The 20,161-nt window shown below is 50.8% G+C and overlaps 1 protein-coding gene across 2 annotated transcripts in view; it reads right to left on the minus strand.

Annotated features, from left to right (window-relative positions):
* The window catches only part of DPYSL2 (dihydropyrimidinase like 2), a 116,652-nt gene that overhangs the window by 19,337 nt on the left and 77,154 nt on the right, over positions 1-20,161 (minus strand). For both annotated transcript variants that reach the window (XM_029201621.1, XM_029201622.1), the window contains exons 4-8: positions 12,554-12,718; positions 10,305-10,366; positions 9,710-9,790; positions 8,895-8,963; positions 3,618-3,738 (exon numbers count right to left, since the gene is read on the minus strand). In XM_029201621.1, the coding sequence (XP_029057454.1) occupies positions 3,618-3,738; positions 8,895-8,963; positions 9,710-9,790; positions 10,305-10,366; positions 12,554-12,718 (498 nt within the window). The remainder of the gene's footprint in view (positions 1-3,617; positions 3,739-8,894; positions 8,964-9,709; positions 9,791-10,304; positions 10,367-12,553; positions 12,719-20,161) is intronic.

The raw sequence follows: 20,161 nt of genomic DNA on the forward strand, positions 1-20,161 counted from the left end.
GCGAGAGAGAGAGCGAGAGAGAGAGAGAGCGAGAGAGAGAGAGAGAGAGAGAGAGAGAGAGCGAGCGCGCGAGAGAGAGATTGGTTGTGTTTCTCCAGAGACCTGACCAACACAGATCTTGGTGAGATTTTATAACATTCACAGCCCAACCCATGGGCCACTCTCTGGGTTCAAGATTACTAGGCTGTGCCTTAACTTAACACGAAAGAATCGTCCCCCAGGTTGGGTCAGTCCTCACGGGGCCCGTGACCATGTGCTTCTCATTACACCGCCACCATTCCCACTGACCCGCAGGGCATAGGAAGACTCGTCTCAAGTTCGGGTTGTGAACGTTTCTGCATCTGGGTTCCGGGGGGGGGGGGGGGGGAGAGGGGGGAGGGGTGTGCACGGGATGAGGTCATCAGGCACTGCCTACCCGCCACCACTCACACACGGAAGGCATCAGCGCCATGCTCGACCCCTCACGTGGACAAAATGCAGACGGAGGGTGCCTGTTCGCAAGAAATCCCGACAGTCGGTGGAAAGAGAGCTGGCCCGGAGTCTGGAACTAAGGGTTCTATTTCCCACGGGCTGGATGACCTGGGGCAAGATAGTCAATCTCCGCACTGCAGTTTCCTTTCTGTGACATGAGCCTATTACATCGACCTGTGTCTACGTTCTTTTGAAGAGCGAAAACTGCCCAAGGTATCGTGGTGCTGGCTGTGTCTTCATTTCCTTATCTGCAGAGTGGGGTTGATGACACGTTGTCCTGTGGAAGGACACAGAATGAAGGAAGCAGCACGGGCAATGCAGCCCCGTGGAAACAGTCCTCACTCACGCTCTATCTCACACCTTCACTTACCTAAACACCTCCTGTCTTGGACTTAGGACCTGCAGGTCTCTGGGTGGGAGGCACATGGAGACCAGTAGGGGAGATGCTACTGCTCTAGCCATTGATGGAGTTCTGGTTTTTCAACAGGTCACATTTGCACAGAGATGTTGAGTCGCTTTACACAGCCTGACCCCTCTAAGGCCGGGTGGGGGGCTGCAGTGCGTGTCTGTGAACAGTGGCACCTTCCTCTGTGCTCTAACCATACTTGGCTCGCACCTCTTTGATAAACTATTTCCCATGTGACCATCTGCTCCTGCACCCTCCCACTGCTAGTAAAGGAGCTAACAGGGCTGGGACCATTTCTCACCTCCAGCTCAAACGCCTTAAGTATCACATAGTAAAAGTTCGTGGAATAAATAAGGGAACTCTCTATTTTACAGGGGAAGAAAAGGAGCCACAGCATGTTGGCAGCGTCCCATACCTGCCTCCAGGGTCCAGGTCAGAGGCATCTTTGCTTTGCTCTTCTAACAAGCCCGAAGTTAAACCAGCCCTCCACTCTTTAATCATCATAGTAGTAGGTACCGTTATTTCATAGCCCTTACGTGCATTGTCTCATTTAAGCATCATCCTTTTGCCTTTGTCACCACTACTACCCTCCCCTGCGGATGGAAAATGAGAGCTAGAGGTGGTAAGTCCCCTGCCCACCATCACTTGCTAGTGCCTCGTGGAGCTGGGATTTCATCTGGGACAGGATACTGATCCCAGAGCCCTAACGCTCAATACAGCTTTATGCTGTATTGTATGCATATGTATGTACCACTGAAGTGGTCCCTTCTTGGTGCTCAGCCCCCAATACACACACAGGGTCTAAGTCATAAAGACAACAGAACGACACCCTGGGGTGCTGAGTCGCAGCTATTTGAGAGGGCCTGGACTCCAGCCCTGCGTCTTCAGTTGGGAAAACTGAGACACAGAAAGGAGAAAGGAGCCTCAGCACTGCCGGTAGGGAGGCCTGGAGCCCAGAGCTCCCTCTGCAGCCCCAGAGCAGGGCCAGTGCCACCTGCCCCAGAACCGAGACACCGCCATCTTGAAATTCAGACAAGTGAGAATCCGAATTGGAAAACATGGCCTCGGTGTTTCAATTCTGCCAAATCGAATGTTTAATTATATTAAAACTATATTAAAATGTTCGCTTAACTTTCTATCTCTTATTTTCACCTGGGTATGGTACGGTTACTAAAATAAGCAGCCCCCAACTTCCCCTTTTCACACGTCGTGCCAGCTGTCCACCCCACCCCGCTACATGGAAGCAGCGATTCTGTGATTAGCGTTGGGTGCTGAGGCTGATTCCCGTATTGCAAATGTGTGCCTGGGTGATAAAGGGCCCAGGTGAGGGAGGGTCACCGACAGTAATCACCCACATGTCTCCTAGAAACAACTCAGAGCTGATTCGAAGTGAATGTTCCATTTCAAAAAGGCAGTTCCTTCTAGCTGCCAGGAGAGGGCAGGTTTCCAAAAAACTGGTATCGCAGCAACCATTTCATGAAGAGCCTAAGGACAAAGGCCCCAGGGGAGCTGCAAAGAACAGGGGCTAGGAATTCATTGCTGGGTCCATCTAGAGGCTATCAGCTCCTGGGACAGGCTGACTCAGTGGTCATTGAGCAATTTGTTCTAAGTCTTGCACCAACTCACCCACCAGTGAAAAAATCCGGATCCACGTGGATCACACCCCACAAAGAACCAGAAACAAACCAGAGAGGTCAGACTGCTCCCTTGCTGACAGAGAAAGAAAGACACATGGGGAGAGATAAAGGAATCAAAAAAGAATGAGGGGTCGGGGGGAGGGAGAGAGAGACACCAAGAAAGTGGTACAGAGACCAGGAGAAAGCTAGAAGAAAGTCAAGAGAGAAATGGAGACACCGAGCTGGAGAAATGCAAAGAGGCAATCGGGTTGGGAAATAAAATGGGGAAAGAGGGAGGAAGGAAGAAAGGAGGGAGGGAGGGAGGAAGGGAGAACTCTTCTATGATACTCATGTTCTGATCCAGCCAAGATCCACCCCAAGCCCACTAAACAGGATCAGGCTTTCTTCCTGTAAGTGGAGCTACACTCCCAAGCACAGACCACGTGGTGTGATCACCCATACTCACAGTCAAAGGCAGGTTCAGTAGGGCTGTGCTGCATTCATAATGCATTAAGGTGCTCACAGCACATCTCCTGGAAGCAGCACTTAGTAAATTAGTTTCCAAGAACCTTCCCGCTGGAACAGAGGACCAGCCTCAGCCCAGAATATATCGCTATAATCTACAAAGAGCCACTCCAGCACGAGGAGAACAGGACACGAGGGCGGCCAGGGCAAAATCCCCATCCTACACCCCCATGAGACTCTCTCGCACACCCCAGCGGAAATCACTACCAGCCACGGAGGGGAACGGTGCTTAGCCATAGAAGGTTCCCCAGGATTCTGTGGCGCATGGACTGACGTCATCTGTGTATGTGCCTGGTCCATTTAGACTGCGTCAAATGAACTCCAACTTTTCTACAGAAGTGGGGACAGGAGGCAAGTGTGCCCGTCCACCCACCCTGCGCTGTGCGCGGCTTTAAATAGATGCCAACACGGCCGCGGCCCCGGAACACAGCAAGAAACTGGAGCTCCCCGCCGTGCCCAGCTGTAATTAGGTTAATGCTGGAACGTAAGGAGAGCAGAACGACCCACTTGGCAGGAGGGGTTGGAAAAGCAGCCCCCCCCCCCCCCCCCCCCGCCCCCCCCCGGAACCTGCGCGCAGTCAGACCGCAGGCGGCAGTTACCCTTTTTCCGGGCCTGGGCGATGACTTCCGCGGCACTCTTGCTCATCACCTTGGTGATGTACAGGGGGCAGTTGGTCTGGTTGGCTATGGTGATGGAACGGTTCACGGCTTCAGCCTCGACCTGCAGTAGAGCATCCAAGCGTGAGAACTGCACCCACACTGTCTGTCCCCTGAGCCCGTCTCTACCCTCCTCCCACCAGGAGAGGCCACGGTGAACCAGAGACCACTGTGTCCTCAGGGCTCTACCCTGAGTGGCACTGCAGGCGGGGGATGTGACGTGCCCAGTGTCACTCAATATTGATTGGTTGAAAGGATGGGGCAATTCCTTCCTGGCCCTTGTGGATGATTCTAAGCGTGGTCAGCATCGGCTGGGGTCTGTAAGACATGCAGATTCTCAGGTGCCTCGGGCCCTCCCCCAGACCCACAGGATCAGTAACTCTGGGGGTGGGACCCAGAAATGTGGCTCTTATGGACCCCAGGTGATATTTACACTCGCTAATGTTTGAGAACCACCATGCTTGGAAACCAATGGCTCCCAGTTTGGTGCATTCACTCCAGGGGCATGGTCTCCAGTCAAAACATTCAGTGATGAATTTTTGAGTTGGGCTTCTGTCCCACGCCCACAAATGAAGCCAGCATCATCTAAGAAACAATGCGACCTCACAGGGCTCTGGGAACGGAGCAGGCAGATTTGTGTAAACCAAAGGCCCCTCTGTATAGGCAAACCGATCATCACCAGCCACAGACTGGTACACCCTTCAGCACGAGATGGGAGGGCTGCTCTAATCAGAAACCTGATTCTTTAAGCATATGCTTCAGTGAATGATGTTCCAAAGACCCCAAGGGATTACTGATCAGGTGAGACTAGTTCTTAGACCGTTATACCGTACAGGGGAATCAGCAGTGTGTGCTTGGCATAAGCAGCTGAAGAGGCAAGTGAGACGATGTAACAGAGGACCTCAGAAAGCCTTTTGCTCCCTCCCGAATCCTGGCAAAAAGGCTGGCTTCAACTCTTCCAGGCAAGGGACTGGGTCTTCCTTGGTTTGTTGCATCCTCTGGGCAGTTCTCCCGGGGTAGCACCTGGTACCCAGCAGGTGCTCAAAAATGTTTACTGAGCAAATAAGTGACTTCATTTTGGGTTAATGGTTACAGCTAGGCTGTTCCATAAAGAGCTGCTACTTTTCATAAGAAATGACCAAGCTCTGGACTGAATCATCTTAGCTAACCAGTCTCTACGGCAGCTCGGCCAATAGCTGAAGTTCCACAACTGCGCTAAGGGGTGATCTAATTTAATATACGAGGACATCCTTCACATTTGGTCTCTTGGGCCTCAACTATGTGAAGAGAGATGTCTCGAGATGCAAAGGCAAACCAAACAGCTCTTGAAAAAGCTCATTAAACATCCAAGTGTTTTTAATTCCTGGCATAGCTGAACAATCGGCCTCCCGTCTCCTGGGCTCCAGTTGCAACACAAGGGCCTCTAGCCCAGGCAGCACGGAGGAGGGACGTCTTGCATCTCTGCGGTCACCATAAAAGTCCACAGGGTGAAATGCAAACAGGACGCCACTAGAATCTGCATGGCTTCCAGGGGTGCAGGTAACTGCCCAAATTCACTGTCCCAACCCAGACTCTTCTGAAAGCGAACAGAGGCGCTATTCATAACTTCACGGGGCAACGGGTTTGGACCAGGACTGCCCCGGGTGAACCAGAATGCACAGTCATGCTGATTAGGGAGTAAATGGAGCAGAAGTGCCAGTTCTAGGGGGCCCTACCCTGGAGTACTGGCTTCTGTGAAGACTGCTTTGGTGGGAGAATCTGGGCCCCAGGGCCCTGTCTGGATTGGCTCATCCGCTGGAAGGTGAGCTCTGAGCCCTCCCCACCCCGTAGTCGGGCAACTGCCGTGAGGGCAGAGGCTCTAAGGTCACCTCGCGGAGAGAGATGGTCATGTAAACCCCACGTCTCCACGTTTCACCCAGAACCATGGAAGGATCCACGTGTACCGTTCTGGTGCACATGTGTATGCCTCCGATATTAAACATAAACTGTCTCACACACAGTGAACTCTGGCTTCAATATTATGACAACAGTATTACAGTTTAAACATAAAATTTTGTATTTGTCTCCTTACAGAGCTGTCAGGGATTTAGGGGGTCACCTAAGCCCTGGTTTCTGGTTTTAAAGATGGACCACCCCAAGGTCCAGGGAGCAAAGCAACCTATACAGGCACGCACAGAAGTGTCAGTACACGACACTCCCCTTGCGGCCCAGGTCCCCAGCTGTCTGCATACCCCAGCCATCCCATGCTTCAAGGCCCAGTTAGGAAGCTCCCTCCTCCATCAAGAATTCTGTCACCCTTACCTCCAGTGCCCCACTCTCCTCCCAGACACCAGTCTTTGTGTGTGTATATGTGTGTGTGTGTGTGTGTATGTTCTGTTTGTTTGTTTTGTGCCACACCACATGGCTTGCGGGATCTCAGTTCCCCGACCAGGGACTGAACCCAGGCCACAGCAGTGAAAGCCAGAATCCTAACCACTAGGCCACAAGGGAACTCCCCAGACACCTGTCTTACAGCTGTAACTGGCTCAGAACTCCATCACATGCCACGCCCCTACTTGCTTTGCATCTCCCCCTTCCTCCCCAGCTTGTCTGGAATCCCTCTCAGAAGGGACCACTTTCTCATCCACTTCTACGTCCCCCACAGGCCTCCATCATAACACATAACAGTGGTGCTTGGGTACCACTGACGGACAGGAGGTTTCTAGATTTCCACATCCCCTATCGTCTCCCTTTCAATCTTCTCAGCTGAAAACTGGGGGAAATCCGACTGGCAGTCTCACACGGTTGGGTTGGAAAGGCCAGCAGAAAGAAGAACAGATTTTGTGTGGTTCAAGCACAAGTTAACCATCATGATGCTGGCGATGGGTACAAAACCAGGAAGGAATTACATTTTTGTATGTTCTTAACTGTTTCTTGTGCACTGGCGATATCCCCTTACCGGACTCTAAAGCTCAGTTCCCTCAGAATGCATCCATGTTTTATCCTCTTTATCTCTTACAGAGGGTTTAACACACTGTTAACAGATTCCTGGCGATGAACTAAAGAACCACCCCCAGCAGCCAAGGGAGAAGGGGGCGGCTGGCGCCTGGCAGCTCACAGGGCTGACCTAGAGGTGCACCTGCTCAGGGGAAGCACCACATGCTGTGCCCGGCCTAGAGTCGGTGCCTCTGAATCAGCTGAGAGGCAGGTGACCGTGGAAAGCAGACAGAAGAGAAAGTCCCCAAAGCAGCCTCTCGTGAGACCACAGGACCCTCCCAAGGAGCCAGAAGCTCCCCGTGTTGGAGCGTTGCCGCTCTGCCAGCCCCTAAAAGAGCCTTCCCAATCTACAGCTGGGGATTCTGAGGTTCGCAGTGCAAGAGCGGCTACAAGAGAACTCTCCCGGGCCTCAATGTGGAAAAACAGGTTTGATGTTTGTGGTCAAAATAGCAACCAGGACCCCTCTCCTCTGATAGCTTTGGCCTGTTCAGTAAACCCAGGGCGGGCTTGCTTTCTATTTGGGGTTTGCAGGGACCTGGGGATGCAAAGGAGACGGTGAGAGAGACGGAAGCAAGCCCCAGGGAAGGCTCTGAAATGGAAACAAGTGCGCGGCTCTCACGAGGAGCCCCGGGTATCAGGAAGAGGGGCGTTTGCTTTTCCCAGAGGACAATACCCTCTTCCTCTTCCCAGCTGATCCAGCCCAGCCACTGGATGAGGTGAGAGTCCACTTTCCAATGAAGCCCAGCCCCAGGTGTCACCACCTGGTTACACAGGCCCGCTGGCTTCCCACTGAGCTTGGGTTCCGGGGTGTGTGTGTGTACACACTGAGGGGTCGGGAGGGCAGGCAGGATACTGCTTGCACTTTCTAGCTCTCTGATGCTAAACTTCACACCCCCCGTGATTTCTTTACACGAGACACACTTCACTGCAGGACACCTCCGGGCAGCACCACACAAAGGCAGCAGAATGGAATGGGTCCACTGGATCCAGCCGTGCAATGGACTGAATGGCGCCCCCTGGAGTTGTGAGAAGGAGGCTGTGTTGCATTGCCCTCACAGGACGCTCTAAAGCTGAAATGTGGGCTGTTATGCACAGTGTCTGGCACCTCTGGGTACTCAGGAAATGCTAGCTCCCAGTGGGGCTTACAAAGAAAAGAAGGGAGAGGCATCCCTCTGCCCCTCCTGGAGACCTTGCAGCTCCTAGGCTGGATCCCAAAACTGTTTCAAGACTGAACGCAGGGCCAGCCACCTCCAAGGAGGATGGGTCTGGGGACCGTCATGCCTGCGCCGCCCTTCCCACTCCCACAGCTTTATCCAGGGAGATGCGGTTAAAATGATCACCGAGGCCAGCCTTGAAGGGGAAACAAAGGCACAGAAAGGAATCTTCGGAGTATCTGTGCAAGTACCCCTCTCACCCAGCAACTCCCTCCACCTGTTTCCAGGGGGAAAAATCCTAATTTTAAGTCACCATCCACTCCCGTGATGATTTTATCTGCCCCCTCTGCCTGTCTCTTTTCCTGGGAGGACAAAAATCTATTCATTTCCATGAGACCCCCAGCATCCTCTGCTCAGAGCTGCCAAGTCCTCCAACGCCTGACCTTGAGTCTTTCCTTAAAGAGCCAACTCCTGAAAAGCATTCAGAGGCCACAGATTCTAATTTAGAAAAACAGGTTCTCTGTCACATAAGATGTGAGCACCCCCTTCTCACTCACAAGCCTCACCACCCAGGACAGTGACTCTCAACGTCTGGGCCAGCAAGAACCCTGCTCTGAATTTTCCCTCCTCGATTTTGAAAGATTCTGTCTACCACACTCTGCTGATTATGTTACACCCTGTGCAGACTTATCACGGAAAAACTTACAGTCCCCCTTCTGCTTTCTAGACACTTAGAAGAGCTGTTATGGTAAGATTCTGGAGGCCCTGGTTTATGAACCACAAAACCCCAACTGCTGGAGGCTAATAAAAAGCTGTTTGTGTCTGTCTACCCAAGAAAGGGCTTGAAGAATTAGAGACAGAAAGAGGAGTCTTTAGGCTAAACAAGCCATACTGCTTTACCCCACAGCACAGTCTAACCCTTCACTTTGCCTGTGTAGACACTTCTCAGTGGGTGATGTGACTTCTCAGAGGGACCAAAATCAGCACCCGAGAAGCCCAATTCTCAACAGGCAGGAAGTGGGTTCTCTGTGGCTCTGGTGGCGCCCGCCCCAGAACAAGGATTCATGCATTCCATTCAACAGACGCTCACCTCCTCGGGCCGGCTCAGCACATGTCCCTCAGGGCCCGTGATGCCCAGATCCAGGATCCGCTGCTGCTCCTGCAATGTTTAAAGAAAAGCAGACTTTCAGGGAGAGCTGGACCCCAGATGGCTCTGACTGCTGAGACGTGGGTAAAAATTACTCGGGCAAGACCTCAAAATGGCACGCTGGGGCTTCCCTGGTGGCGCAGTGGTTGAGAGTCCGCCTGCCGATGCAGGGCACCCGGGTTCGTGCCCCGGTCCGGGAGGATCCCACATGCCGCGGAGCGGCTGGGCCCGTGAGCCATGGCCACTGGGCCTGCGCGTCCGGAGCCTGTGCTCCGCAACGGGAGAGGCCGCAACGGTGAGAGGACCACGTACCGCAAAAAAACTGGCACACTGACCACTCAGCTCTCATCCCAAGACCCCACGAAGAGAGGGCACGGTACCCTGCTTCCACTGCTGCCCGAGCTATGACAGATCGGTTACAGCCTCCCAGATATGTGCAGCTGTCCCCTGGGATGCCGAGAGCCAATGTGTCCCCAGCCCTGGGCTACAGTGTAAAACATCTATACGTGGACATCCACAGGCAGCCGCGTCACAGCGCTGAGAGGAAGGACTTCTCTGTGGAAAGGCTACAGGTCCTACAGAAGATGCCGAGCGGCACGTGCGTCCCCAACATTCACGCTGTCAGTGAGGCTGTTTGTACAGTCCTACTGGGTCACTCCGCTTTTCCCCACCGGAGCTGAGCTACGGAAGCTGCTCCACTCTCGAGCCTGCCTCTCACCCTGTGGGTCACGTCGAGGTGATGAAGAGAAAGCACATACCTCTGCAATGATGTCGCCGTTTTCCGCGTGGACTTGAGCAATCGCTCCAATGTCCCGGATCACACTCAGGACTTCATAGATCTGAGAGAGGGAGGGGGTGGGATCAGAGACAGGGACCTCTGTCTTCCTGGTCACAAGTACAACACCTCCCTGACAGCCACAGGGACCAGCACAGGGACCCCTCGCTGCTTCTATTAAGGCCGGCTTTTCTGACACGCCCAAGGGCAGTGTTTCTGGCCACAGGTGGCAGAGCAGGACCTCTCGGTAATTAACAGATAATTAACAGAGGCAGCGTAACCTAAAAGGGCTTGAATTAGGAGAAGCTCTCGGGTGACACCTTCTCTGCACCAGGTTTGCTGAAGAGGGTCGGGGAACACCTCTCGGCCACACCGGCCCACGGCAGGTGGCTGATTCCAGAGCTTGGTGGAACACCTGTCCTGGGGGACCAGGGCACTGGGTTCGTACCCTCCCTAAAGGGAGTTACATCAGGGGCTTCACCCACCAGCCATTTCCCGTGAGCACTCACTGGAGGCAGCTTTCAAGACAACAGCAGTGGTCCGAACATACCGAATGCCAGTGAGCAGGCTTTTCTCACCTGGGAATCCGTTAGCTGGAAGCGATCTTTGAAAGCCATGTACACGAGGAAGGAATTTACCCCTAGTGGACAGACAAAACAGAGAGGTGGAGACGTGACAAACAGATAAACCAATAATCTGGAAGAGAATAAGGAAGGAATCATATTATGCATATGTATGCAGAGAGACAGAAAGTCAGAGAGAGAAAGAGGGAGAGACAAAGAGAGACAGAGATGGAGACAGAGAGAGAATGATAAAGCGAATGTGGTAAAACGTGAACAACGGGCGAATCTGGCAACAGGGTGCATAAGGATTCTTTATAGTATTTTTACAATTTTCTCTAAAGTTAAAACTGTATCAAAAGTTTAAATTGCCCGTATCTGTACACCCATGTTCACAGCAGCATTACTCACAATAGCCAAAAGGTGGAAGCAAAATGTGTCTGTGGATGAATGGATAAACAAAATGTGGTCCAGCCACACAATGGGATATTATCCAGCCTTAAAAAGGAAGGGAATTCTGACACAGGCTACAATATGGAGATGAGCCTCGAGGACATTCTGCTAAGGGGAATACGCCAGTCACAAAAGGACAAATACTGTAGGATTCCACCTATAGGCCAAATTCATAGACGCAGAAAGTAGAATGGGGGTTGCCAGGGGCTGGGAGGAGGGAGAAGGGGAAGTTATTGTTTAATGGGTACAGAGTTGCATTTTGGAACGATGAAAAAAGGTCTGCAGACGGATGGGGGTGATGGCTGTACAACAATGTGAATGTCCTTAACGTCACTGAACTGCACACTTAAAAATGGTTAAGATGGTAAAGTGTACACTATGTTGTATTTTACCACAATTAAAAGTGAAAAGTCAAAAATAAAAGTTCCTGTTGTGACTTTAACAAGAAGATGAATTAGAAGACCCTGCAGATGAAGATCTATAATAAATGTCGTTTCTCTGGTAAACCGATTGCCTTTCAGGCCGATTTTTAAGAAACGTTTGTTTAACAAGAAAAGGGCTGTGAGTGTGACGAGCAGATGTCACAGTTCTCACCCTGGCATTTTAGGGTTCTTGCTTCCAGAGGCACCAGACCAAACACCCCTGCTCAACATTCATCACAATGGTAAATGACTGTACTGACAACCTGCTAGCCTTGGAGCTTAATTCAAGTTGTCGGGGGTGCTGGAAGCCGCCTTGGTTCAGTGCCTCAGGACATCCCTGCCCTTGTCCCCTGCTAGGCAACAGTTGCTATGGGAACCCTCCAGGCTGATGTGAAGTAAATTTATTATAAGTATTGAATCCATTTGAGTGTCGGTACTCTCAAAAGTGAGAAAGGTCAAGGGTTACCTAGTTGCAGTCACATGGGACCTCCATGCTGCAATGAATCTTAAGGTATCTAACCCAATAGCCTCATGTGAGATTTTTTTTCCTAATTGAGACTCATAAAATTTAAGTGATTTGCCCAAGGTCATACTAGCTAGCTTCTGGAAGAGCAGAGAGATAAACCCAAGACTCCAGATTTTTATTCTAGGCTTTTTCTACCAAATCTATAGACAGCTACCAGATCCATGCCTAGATTTTACTCATAGCTCATGGCATTTCTGGGCCTAGCAGTCCCAGATTAGGATCCGAAGAGGTCAACATGTGACCCCACGTGACCTCCAGTCTATAGCCAAGGTCAAGGAGACGCCCAAAGATGATGTGGTCTGGTAACACCACCCAAACCCCCAAGGTTCCTGTGGACAAGAGGGTCCCAGAGGCACCTTGAGGTGGTTAAGATTTCCCCCAGCCTCCCTGGGAATCTTTCAGAACCCAATCCTTAGAATCTTCCTCCCCAAAATAGTCCTATGGACAAAGGCAGAGCCCACAGGTGGTCCCAGAGCCTCATCACCCTCAAATCTACACTGATTCTTCTGGGTCTGCAGGAAGAGACTGCTCAAGTCCTGTACTCAGGGTCCCGGGCTCTCTCCTAAGACCAACCAGAATCCTCCCTGGGATATCCATGTTATCCTTTGAGGGCAAATCACTCTCACAGCCTCAACTCTCCAGCCTGGCTGGCGCACACAGCTCACTCACACCAGTAAGCTGTGACTAGCTGTCTGGCCACCTGCAATGAGCACAAGCTGCAGCCTACTAAGCCCTCCCTCCTGGCAGGCACGGGGATGCAGAAGGCATCAATCAGCACTCTTCCCAGAAGCTCTCCTTCAGGGCTCAGCCAGCTCGTGGGCTGAGAAGGAAATATCCCCAGAAGGCGCTGGGGCAGCACAACCTACCGTGGTCCTTCACCAGGGTCTCCATCTCCTCCTGGATGCCCTTGTGCCACTCGGTGATGTCCACGTGCAGAGAGTAGTCGCAGCAGGACTTGCTGTCGGCCCATTCCCTCCACTGGTCGAAGGCAGCCAGCAGGCTGGTCCCAGGCTCGGGAACCACATGGTCAACTAGAAAGGAACAGACATGCGTCGTCACCAACAGGAGCTTCAAGGGTTGCGGGCCAGCAGCTGTTTCCCCATTTCGACCCTGAACAAGGGCTTCTTGGGTTCAAAATTGAGATGGTGATCTCTACAACCAGATTCTAAGAATCCACTTAAGTCAGCCGACTACCCAAGAAGGAGAAAGCAGAAACTTGGCACGGCACGACTCCTCCAGTGAAACCACGCACGACCTGCCCTGATCTGATTTCCCAGCTCAAAACCGCTGAAAGCACAGAGCTCGGGCACATTTCAAGGACAATGAGTCCTTACGGACAATGGCAGTGTCAGATGGCTGGCCAGAGCCGGCAAGCCCTTCCTTGTGTTGATAGCTGGCTCGTGAGACGCCCCCTACCAGACGGCAAGGAACTTGAGGATGCTGGACCGGAGCCATGCAGACTGGGCCTTTTAGAAGTTCCCCGGCATATCCACTCTCTCATCACCACTCGGATTTCTGCGGCATAATACCACTTTGTAATTTAAGGGAGATCTTTCATCCTACGAGTTCAAAGCATTTTAAAACTGCGGTTATTGTTATATTATTATTGAGGTAGGCTGATACGGAGGACAGAGGCCTCTGGAGTCAGGCTCACCTGAGTCTCTTTCTTGCCTCCACCCCCCACCAGCAAGGTGAGCCACTTAATCTCCACTACCCTGAGTTTCTGTGCTGGTTTAAAATAGGGATATTACGTACCTCATACATTTGTTACGAGGACTCAATGAGACGGCATGTCAACCTTGTGTCACTCCCCAATTTAAATCCTCCAACGGCTTCCCCTTACTCTTCAGATAAAAATTAAAGTTCCCAACAAGGTCCTCAAGATCTTGGCTTGGCCCCTGCCTACCTCTACAAATCACCCTGGACCACCTACCCCTTGCACTCTGATCTCCAAACACAAAGGCCATCTTTCAGCCTCCTCCCTTCTGCCACATGGCCTTTGCACATGTTGTCTCTCCTAGGTCCTGAAGAGCTCTTGCCCAGTTACCATGATTATTATTACTCATCTTCTGCACATAGACACTGAAATACAAACTGAAATGACGTGTCCAAGGTTGAATCAAACTTACATAACCAAGAAGACAAAACCCAGGACTCTTGATGCCTAAAGCAATGAATCATTCCTCTAAATATTAGATTTTCTACACCCAGGGAAGCAGTTCTCAGCTAAGAAAATGCCAGTCCAGGCAATGCTAGTGAGCTCAGATTTCTGAAGTGGATCAAATCTTGCAGACGCTGCTCGACTGTAATCAACTGAGCTTGGCTTCGTATGCCTGAAGATACGGACACCTAGGCTGAATTTTCTTTTGACAAAATTTACTTTTTATAAGTAGTAGCATATGTAATTAAATGGGTAAATACATTGCTGGTATTGTAATACATATAACATATAATGGTACCTAACAAAAGCAATGAGCATATACACTTCTAATACAAGTCTGTCCCATCTGTAAAATACTAACATAGAAACTCTGACAAAGTGATTTCAAGTTTTTTTCTTAAATTGTGTCCCCCTGCCCCTGGCAAAAAGAAAAAAAAAAAAAAAGAAAAAGAAAAAAAAAGGATGAAAACCTGACTTTGTAGCAATCACAGTTTGGGCAGTATCTCCCTAGTCACGCCCCTGGTTTCATCACCTGCCCTCCTCCAAAAAGCCTTTGGTAGCTGTCCACCATCTCTAGAGTGAAATTCTAACTCCTTTTCTTGGTCCTGAAGACCGGTCCCTGCTCATCTCTCCAACATAATCTCTGCCACCTACCCCCTGCTCACCACCTTCAGGCCACCCCAGCCTTACTTCACTCTTTGACCTGCCCAACTCCCCGACCTCCAGGCCTTTGCACAAGCAGTGCTCTTTCTTTGGAAATCCATTCACCTTGCTCTTTCCTTGGGCATCTCGTTTTTCTCCCTCTGATTGGGTTAAATGTCACCATCCCAGGGTCGCACCCCCATGTGCAGTCGTTTCTGCATCGTTTCCGTACCTTACTCTCTGATTCTCCCCCTCCCATCCCCTGTCGCTGGGATGTAAACTCCCTCAGAGCAGGGGGTAGGTGCCTAGACATAGGAAGTGCTCAATACCTATTTTCAACAAATGAATGAATGCTCCCTTCCAGCTCCCACGCCACCCTGCAAGATCAGGACATGCCCTCCTGGGAACACAATCAGATTTTCCTGCTCAACTCCAAGCATAGGTAAGATCATCGGGTGCTATGCTCCTTGAAGTTCAGGGTGTATAAAAATTATCTTGAGAGCTTATTAAAACCCAGGTTCCGGGCCTCCCTGGTGGCGCAGTGGTTGAGAGCCCGCCTGCCGATGCGGGGGACACGGGTTCGTGCCCCGATCCGGGAAGATCCCACATGCCGCGGAGCGGCTGGTCCCGTGAGCCATGGCCGCTGAGCCTGCGTGTCCGGAGCCTGTGCTCCGCAACGGGAGAGGCCACAACAGTGAGAGGCCCGCGTACCGCAAAAAAAACCCCAAAAACCCAGGTTCCTTGACATCAACCCCAGACTTTCGGATTCTGTAGGTCTGGGCTGGGACCTGAGAACCTGAACTTTTAATAAGCTCCCTGGGAGCTTCCACTCTGAGCATCAGTAACTGAGGGCAAATCTTTTCCCACTGATTTCTTCTGCCAAACCGCCATTCACTCATGCCCACTTTACCATCAGGGTCCTGTTTACTACACAACAGCATTACCACTGACCAAAAATATCTGGTTCTCTCCATATCCAAAAGCAGCTCCTAGAGTTATGAACCCTTGAAAACTCAGGACACAGGCAAAGTTGAGGGCTTCAGGGAAATAAACACATTTCCTCCAAGGGCTAATGACACTCAGAAACGTGTCCACGAAAAGCCTCCACATGTTTTCCCACAGTTCTCTTTAAATAGAAGCTCTCCCGGGAAGAGCTGCTCCAGGGAACAGGGCAGAGCATCATACTCATTTCCGGAGAGAGCAGAGACTCTCCTCTGAGGACAAAGCCTGGAAATGACTTGCATGGAACTCACAGGCCTTTTCCCTGGTGATTTTCCTAAGCCATCTGTCCCTACGAGAGCCTGGCTTCTGCCTGACAGTTGACTTCTCTCCGCTCTTGCAAGACGTGAGGGACAGCTCATCAACCCAGCCTGGCATCGGACCAGGAAAGGATGGCCTTTGGGGTTGGTGAACCCCAAGTTCTGATTCTGACTCCTGCTGCTTCACCCCCCTGCTGTGTATATTCCTTGGTACCCTCCTCTCTTCACATATAAAACGCGGGCATGAAAAAACTACCGTTGAGTGCAGGGCTGTAAGAAGTTCAAGAAAGCGTGTGAAAGCACCTGGCAAAACATCTGGCACACGCCGAGTCTTCATTCCCTCGGGATGAGCCATCGGAAACACCACTGTGGTTTCAGGAGGAGGCCTGTGAACCTGGTTTATGAGACAGCCAAAAAGATGCCCCAGGACGGCGGCCTGAACTGAGGGGTTCCAACCAGCGTCCGGAAGTGCTTGTAGTTAGAAGACACCAGCTCTTTCCAAAGGACTGTTATTAACTTCTCTTAAAACTGTCAAAGGACCCTACTTTTTTTTAACAGCTTGACTGAGATATAATTCACATACCAGCCAATTCACTCATTTCAACTGTTCAATTTTTAGTCTCGTCACAGAGTTACGCAGCCATCACCACAATCTAATTGTAGAACATCGCCCAAAAGAGAAACCCCATAGCCATCAACTGCCCCTCCCCACACCCTCCCGTCTCTGCTACTCCCGGCCCAAAGCAACCGCTAATTTGCTATCCGTGTCTACGGATATTTCATATAAAAAGAATCATACAATATGTGGTCTTTTGTGTCTGGCTTCTTTCACTTAGCATAGCGTTTTCAAGATTCATCCACTGTCGCATGTATCAGCACTTCATTCCTTTTTATTGCCTTGAGTGGTTTTGGTACCCTGTTGTTACGTTTATTGGATATCGGCAAAGTGTTAACACCACGTAAATATGCTGCTCCTGGAAAATTCAAATCTAGGACCTCTTTGGAATTTGTAGTATTTAGAAGACCCTATTTTTTAAACGTCTTATAGTAACTGTAGATTTACATGCAGTTGTAAGAAACAATACAGACAGATGCTCAGACCCTCCACCCAGTGACACCCCCCCAGCCAGGGGTGATGTCTTGCTAACCTGAGTACAACATCACACCTAGAAAGTCAGCCCTGACATAATCCAAGACCCCAGATTTTTTAAAAGCCAGCGGTTAGTGTTTCTGATCAATTTGCACAGGGCCCTTCGTACTCAGAACACATAGAGATGCTAGAAAATCACCACCGCAGTCCCGGTTCTGGAATTCAGGTGGCTGAACAAGAACAACATTCCAGGTCTGCTGGGGGGAGAAGCAGGTAAAGCAGGAGAAAGATGCGGGGGTGGTCAGCCCTGCCGGGTCCCCGCTCGGGCCCTCCCCCTGCCTCTCTGAAGCCTCACACACAGATCCCTGTAGGGGCAGGTCTAGAATCTCCTGCAGTCGGTACACACACCACCGGCGCTCCCTGGGGCCGCTCTTGAAACTATCAGAACCGCCCATCACCAGCCTCCCCTTCCAGAATCAGCACTGCCTCATTCTCCAGGCCCTGCATTTAACTGTGTGTGAGCGCACACGTTGGCCTCACCCATTTCCATCTTAGATAAATTAATGGACTTGAATTAAAAGCAAACCATCAGGGAGATAACGACACAAACCACCGCTGAGTTTCGGGGCTGGCGTCTACTCAGCGAAATGCCAGGTGCCCTAGTCAGCAGGGAATGGCTTTTGTTGGTAGAGAGATAAGAGCCTTTGGGGAGCCCAGCCTGACAGTTTCGTTCTGAAAAAAGGCAGAAAGGGAAGAGAAAGCACCTATGCCTGGGGATAGGAGAGGGACACATAGGAGAGGTAATGCTTGAGCTCCTGACCAGTCCTGCCACCTCCTCAGCATGTGACTGTGGGCAAGATATTCAGCCTCCGTGGACTTGAGATTCCTCATCTGTAAAATGGGGCTAATACTAGTACCTAAGCCACAGAGTTCTAGTGAGGTGTAAATGAGCCAATATGGGAACTACTCCGAAGAGTGCCTGCTACAGGAACACGCTGAAAAAGACCAGCAGGTAGACAAAGTTATATTCCTTCACAAGGAAAACTCCCACATAAATCCCTTTGTGAAGTATTAAGATGCCTCTGAAGCACATGCTTCCAGGGCTAACTACTCCCCTTGCACAAATATACTGCTTCTCCCACAACGCAAGGAAGCATTTTCCTAAGAGCTAGAACTATCTTGAACATTTTTTCTTATATAAATTTATTTATTTATCATTTACTTTTGGCTGCGTTGGGTCTTCGTTGCTGCGCGCGGGCTTTCTCTAGTGGCGGCAAGCGGGGGCTACTCTTCATTGCGGTGCACGGGATTCTCATTGCAGTGGCTTCTCTTGTTGCGGAGCACGGGCTCTAGGCACGGGGGCTTCAGTAGTTGCAGCACATGGGCTCAGTAGTTGTGGCACATGGGCTTAGTTGCTCCACGGTGTGTAGGATCTTCCCGGACCGGGGCACGAACCTGTGTCCCCTGCATTGGCAGGCAGACTCCTAACCACTGTGCCACCAGGGAAGCCCCTAGAACAATTTGTGCCTGGTTTTCTCATCTACAAGCCAGCGATAATAATGCACCTCACTGCATTTTTGTGAGCGCTCAATACGATGTAGTCTACCAGGTGCTGGTCAGATATAACCAATTACCATTCGTATTCTCTTCTCTGTGTCCCCCAAAGCATTAATTAAGCAGGAAGACTGGCACACAGAAGGCGCTCACTAAGCACAGGAGAGACCAAACATCACACATGCCTCTAGCAAGCAAGGCCTCGGCCATCTCGAGGACTGGACCACTCTTCCTCCCAGGGGCCCAGCCACGGGACTCTGCGAACTAACACACCCAGCTTAGGACCCCTACCCTCCAACAAAGTCCTTGTCACACACAGCAATCCCATCCATCCCCCATATAGACTCACCACAGCGACTGGTACATCCCAGCCCTCCTGAATGCATGCCGGCAAGGGGCCCCCAGCCTTAGGCTAGCCCTGGCCAAAGAAAGGAACAACAAACTCAAGTGTAATTCACAGACTCTGAAGATGCGAGGAATGGCAAAAATAATGAATATTCATCAAGTACTTCCCATGTGTCCAGGACTAATCTATGCATCTTCCTTGGATTACCCCCTCAATCCTCACACCAGACCCCTGCAGTAGGAGCCATGGTGGCCTGAGTTTTCAGTTAAAGGAGCTGAGGGACAGTGAGGTTGAGTTAGCTGCTCACGTTACTTAGAGCGCACGGGGCAGAGGGCCCGGCCTGCAGGAGGTGAGCAACGTCACAGCACCTGGGCTGCAGCCCTGCAAGGCCCTGGGCAGAACTCTGGAAGGTGGGCCATAACGTGGCCTTAGCTGGCACAGGTGAACTGTGACCCCAGATGGGAGACTCCAGAGCTCCTCTTCAGCCACTCCTGCTTACAAGCAAGCCGGGAGGGGTGGCTCATTGAGAATTAAAGTGCCGTCTTATCCCTTTACTTCTTATAAGGGCAGCAAGTAGTTCAATAATTCAATAAACAGAGAAGAGAACTGTGTCATTAGCCTGACAATCGCAGGCAGACTAACTGCTCGAACCTTGAGGCACTGGGGTCATCCCCTAATTTCTCTCTTTCCCGAACTTCCTTTAATGTAATCTTGTTTTTAAAACTAAACGAGTATACTCATATGAAGTAAGTCGAGCCATAAGAAACCGTTCAGTATCCAGTGATCGCTGGTAGAATCATTAAGCCAGATCTGGGGGGAATAAGGGCCGAGGCAGGAGCCAGTAAAATGTATTTATAAAACAAACAAACAACCTCTTAAGTGATCTTATGATCAGCCAGCTTTGGAGGAAATAAACCATGCTCCTGAAATACTTAAAATCTATTTGGGAAAAAAATACATTAAACGGTTCACTTAAGGGTACTTCCCCGGCGGTCCAGTGGTTAAGATTCCGTGCTTCCACTGCAGGGGGCATGGGTTCGATCCCTGGTCAGGGAACTGAGATCCCACATGCCACGCAGTGTGGCCAAAAATAGATAAGTAAAAAGAAAGTCCATTAAAAAAATATTTTAAAAAATTTTTAAATCAACATTAAATAAAAGGTACATATAGGAATGACTCTGCTCCATCCTTGGGCTACTGCTCTCTTCCTGCCCTGTCCTTCCCACCAAGCTCTGGAAAGGGCTGAATCGCTGTCAACGCCCCATGTCCCAGCCTCCCTTTCACACCCACTGCACCCCTATCTATCCCCTGCCTGAACACGCTCCAGATTCATCCCAACCCCGTCCCTACCACCTCAGTGTGACTACCCACAGCACCACGGACCCTGCTTCCAGACAGCATTCTGCAAGTTTCCTGTGTCTC

The sequence above is a fragment of the Monodon monoceros genome, unplaced genomic scaffold (assembly GCF_005190385.1).
Source record: "Monodon monoceros isolate NGI ecotype Baffin Bay Population unplaced genomic scaffold, NGI_Narwhal_1 Super_Scaffold_5, whole genome shotgun sequence".
Lineage (NCBI taxonomy): Eukaryota > Metazoa > Chordata > Mammalia > Artiodactyla > Monodontidae > Monodon > Monodon monoceros.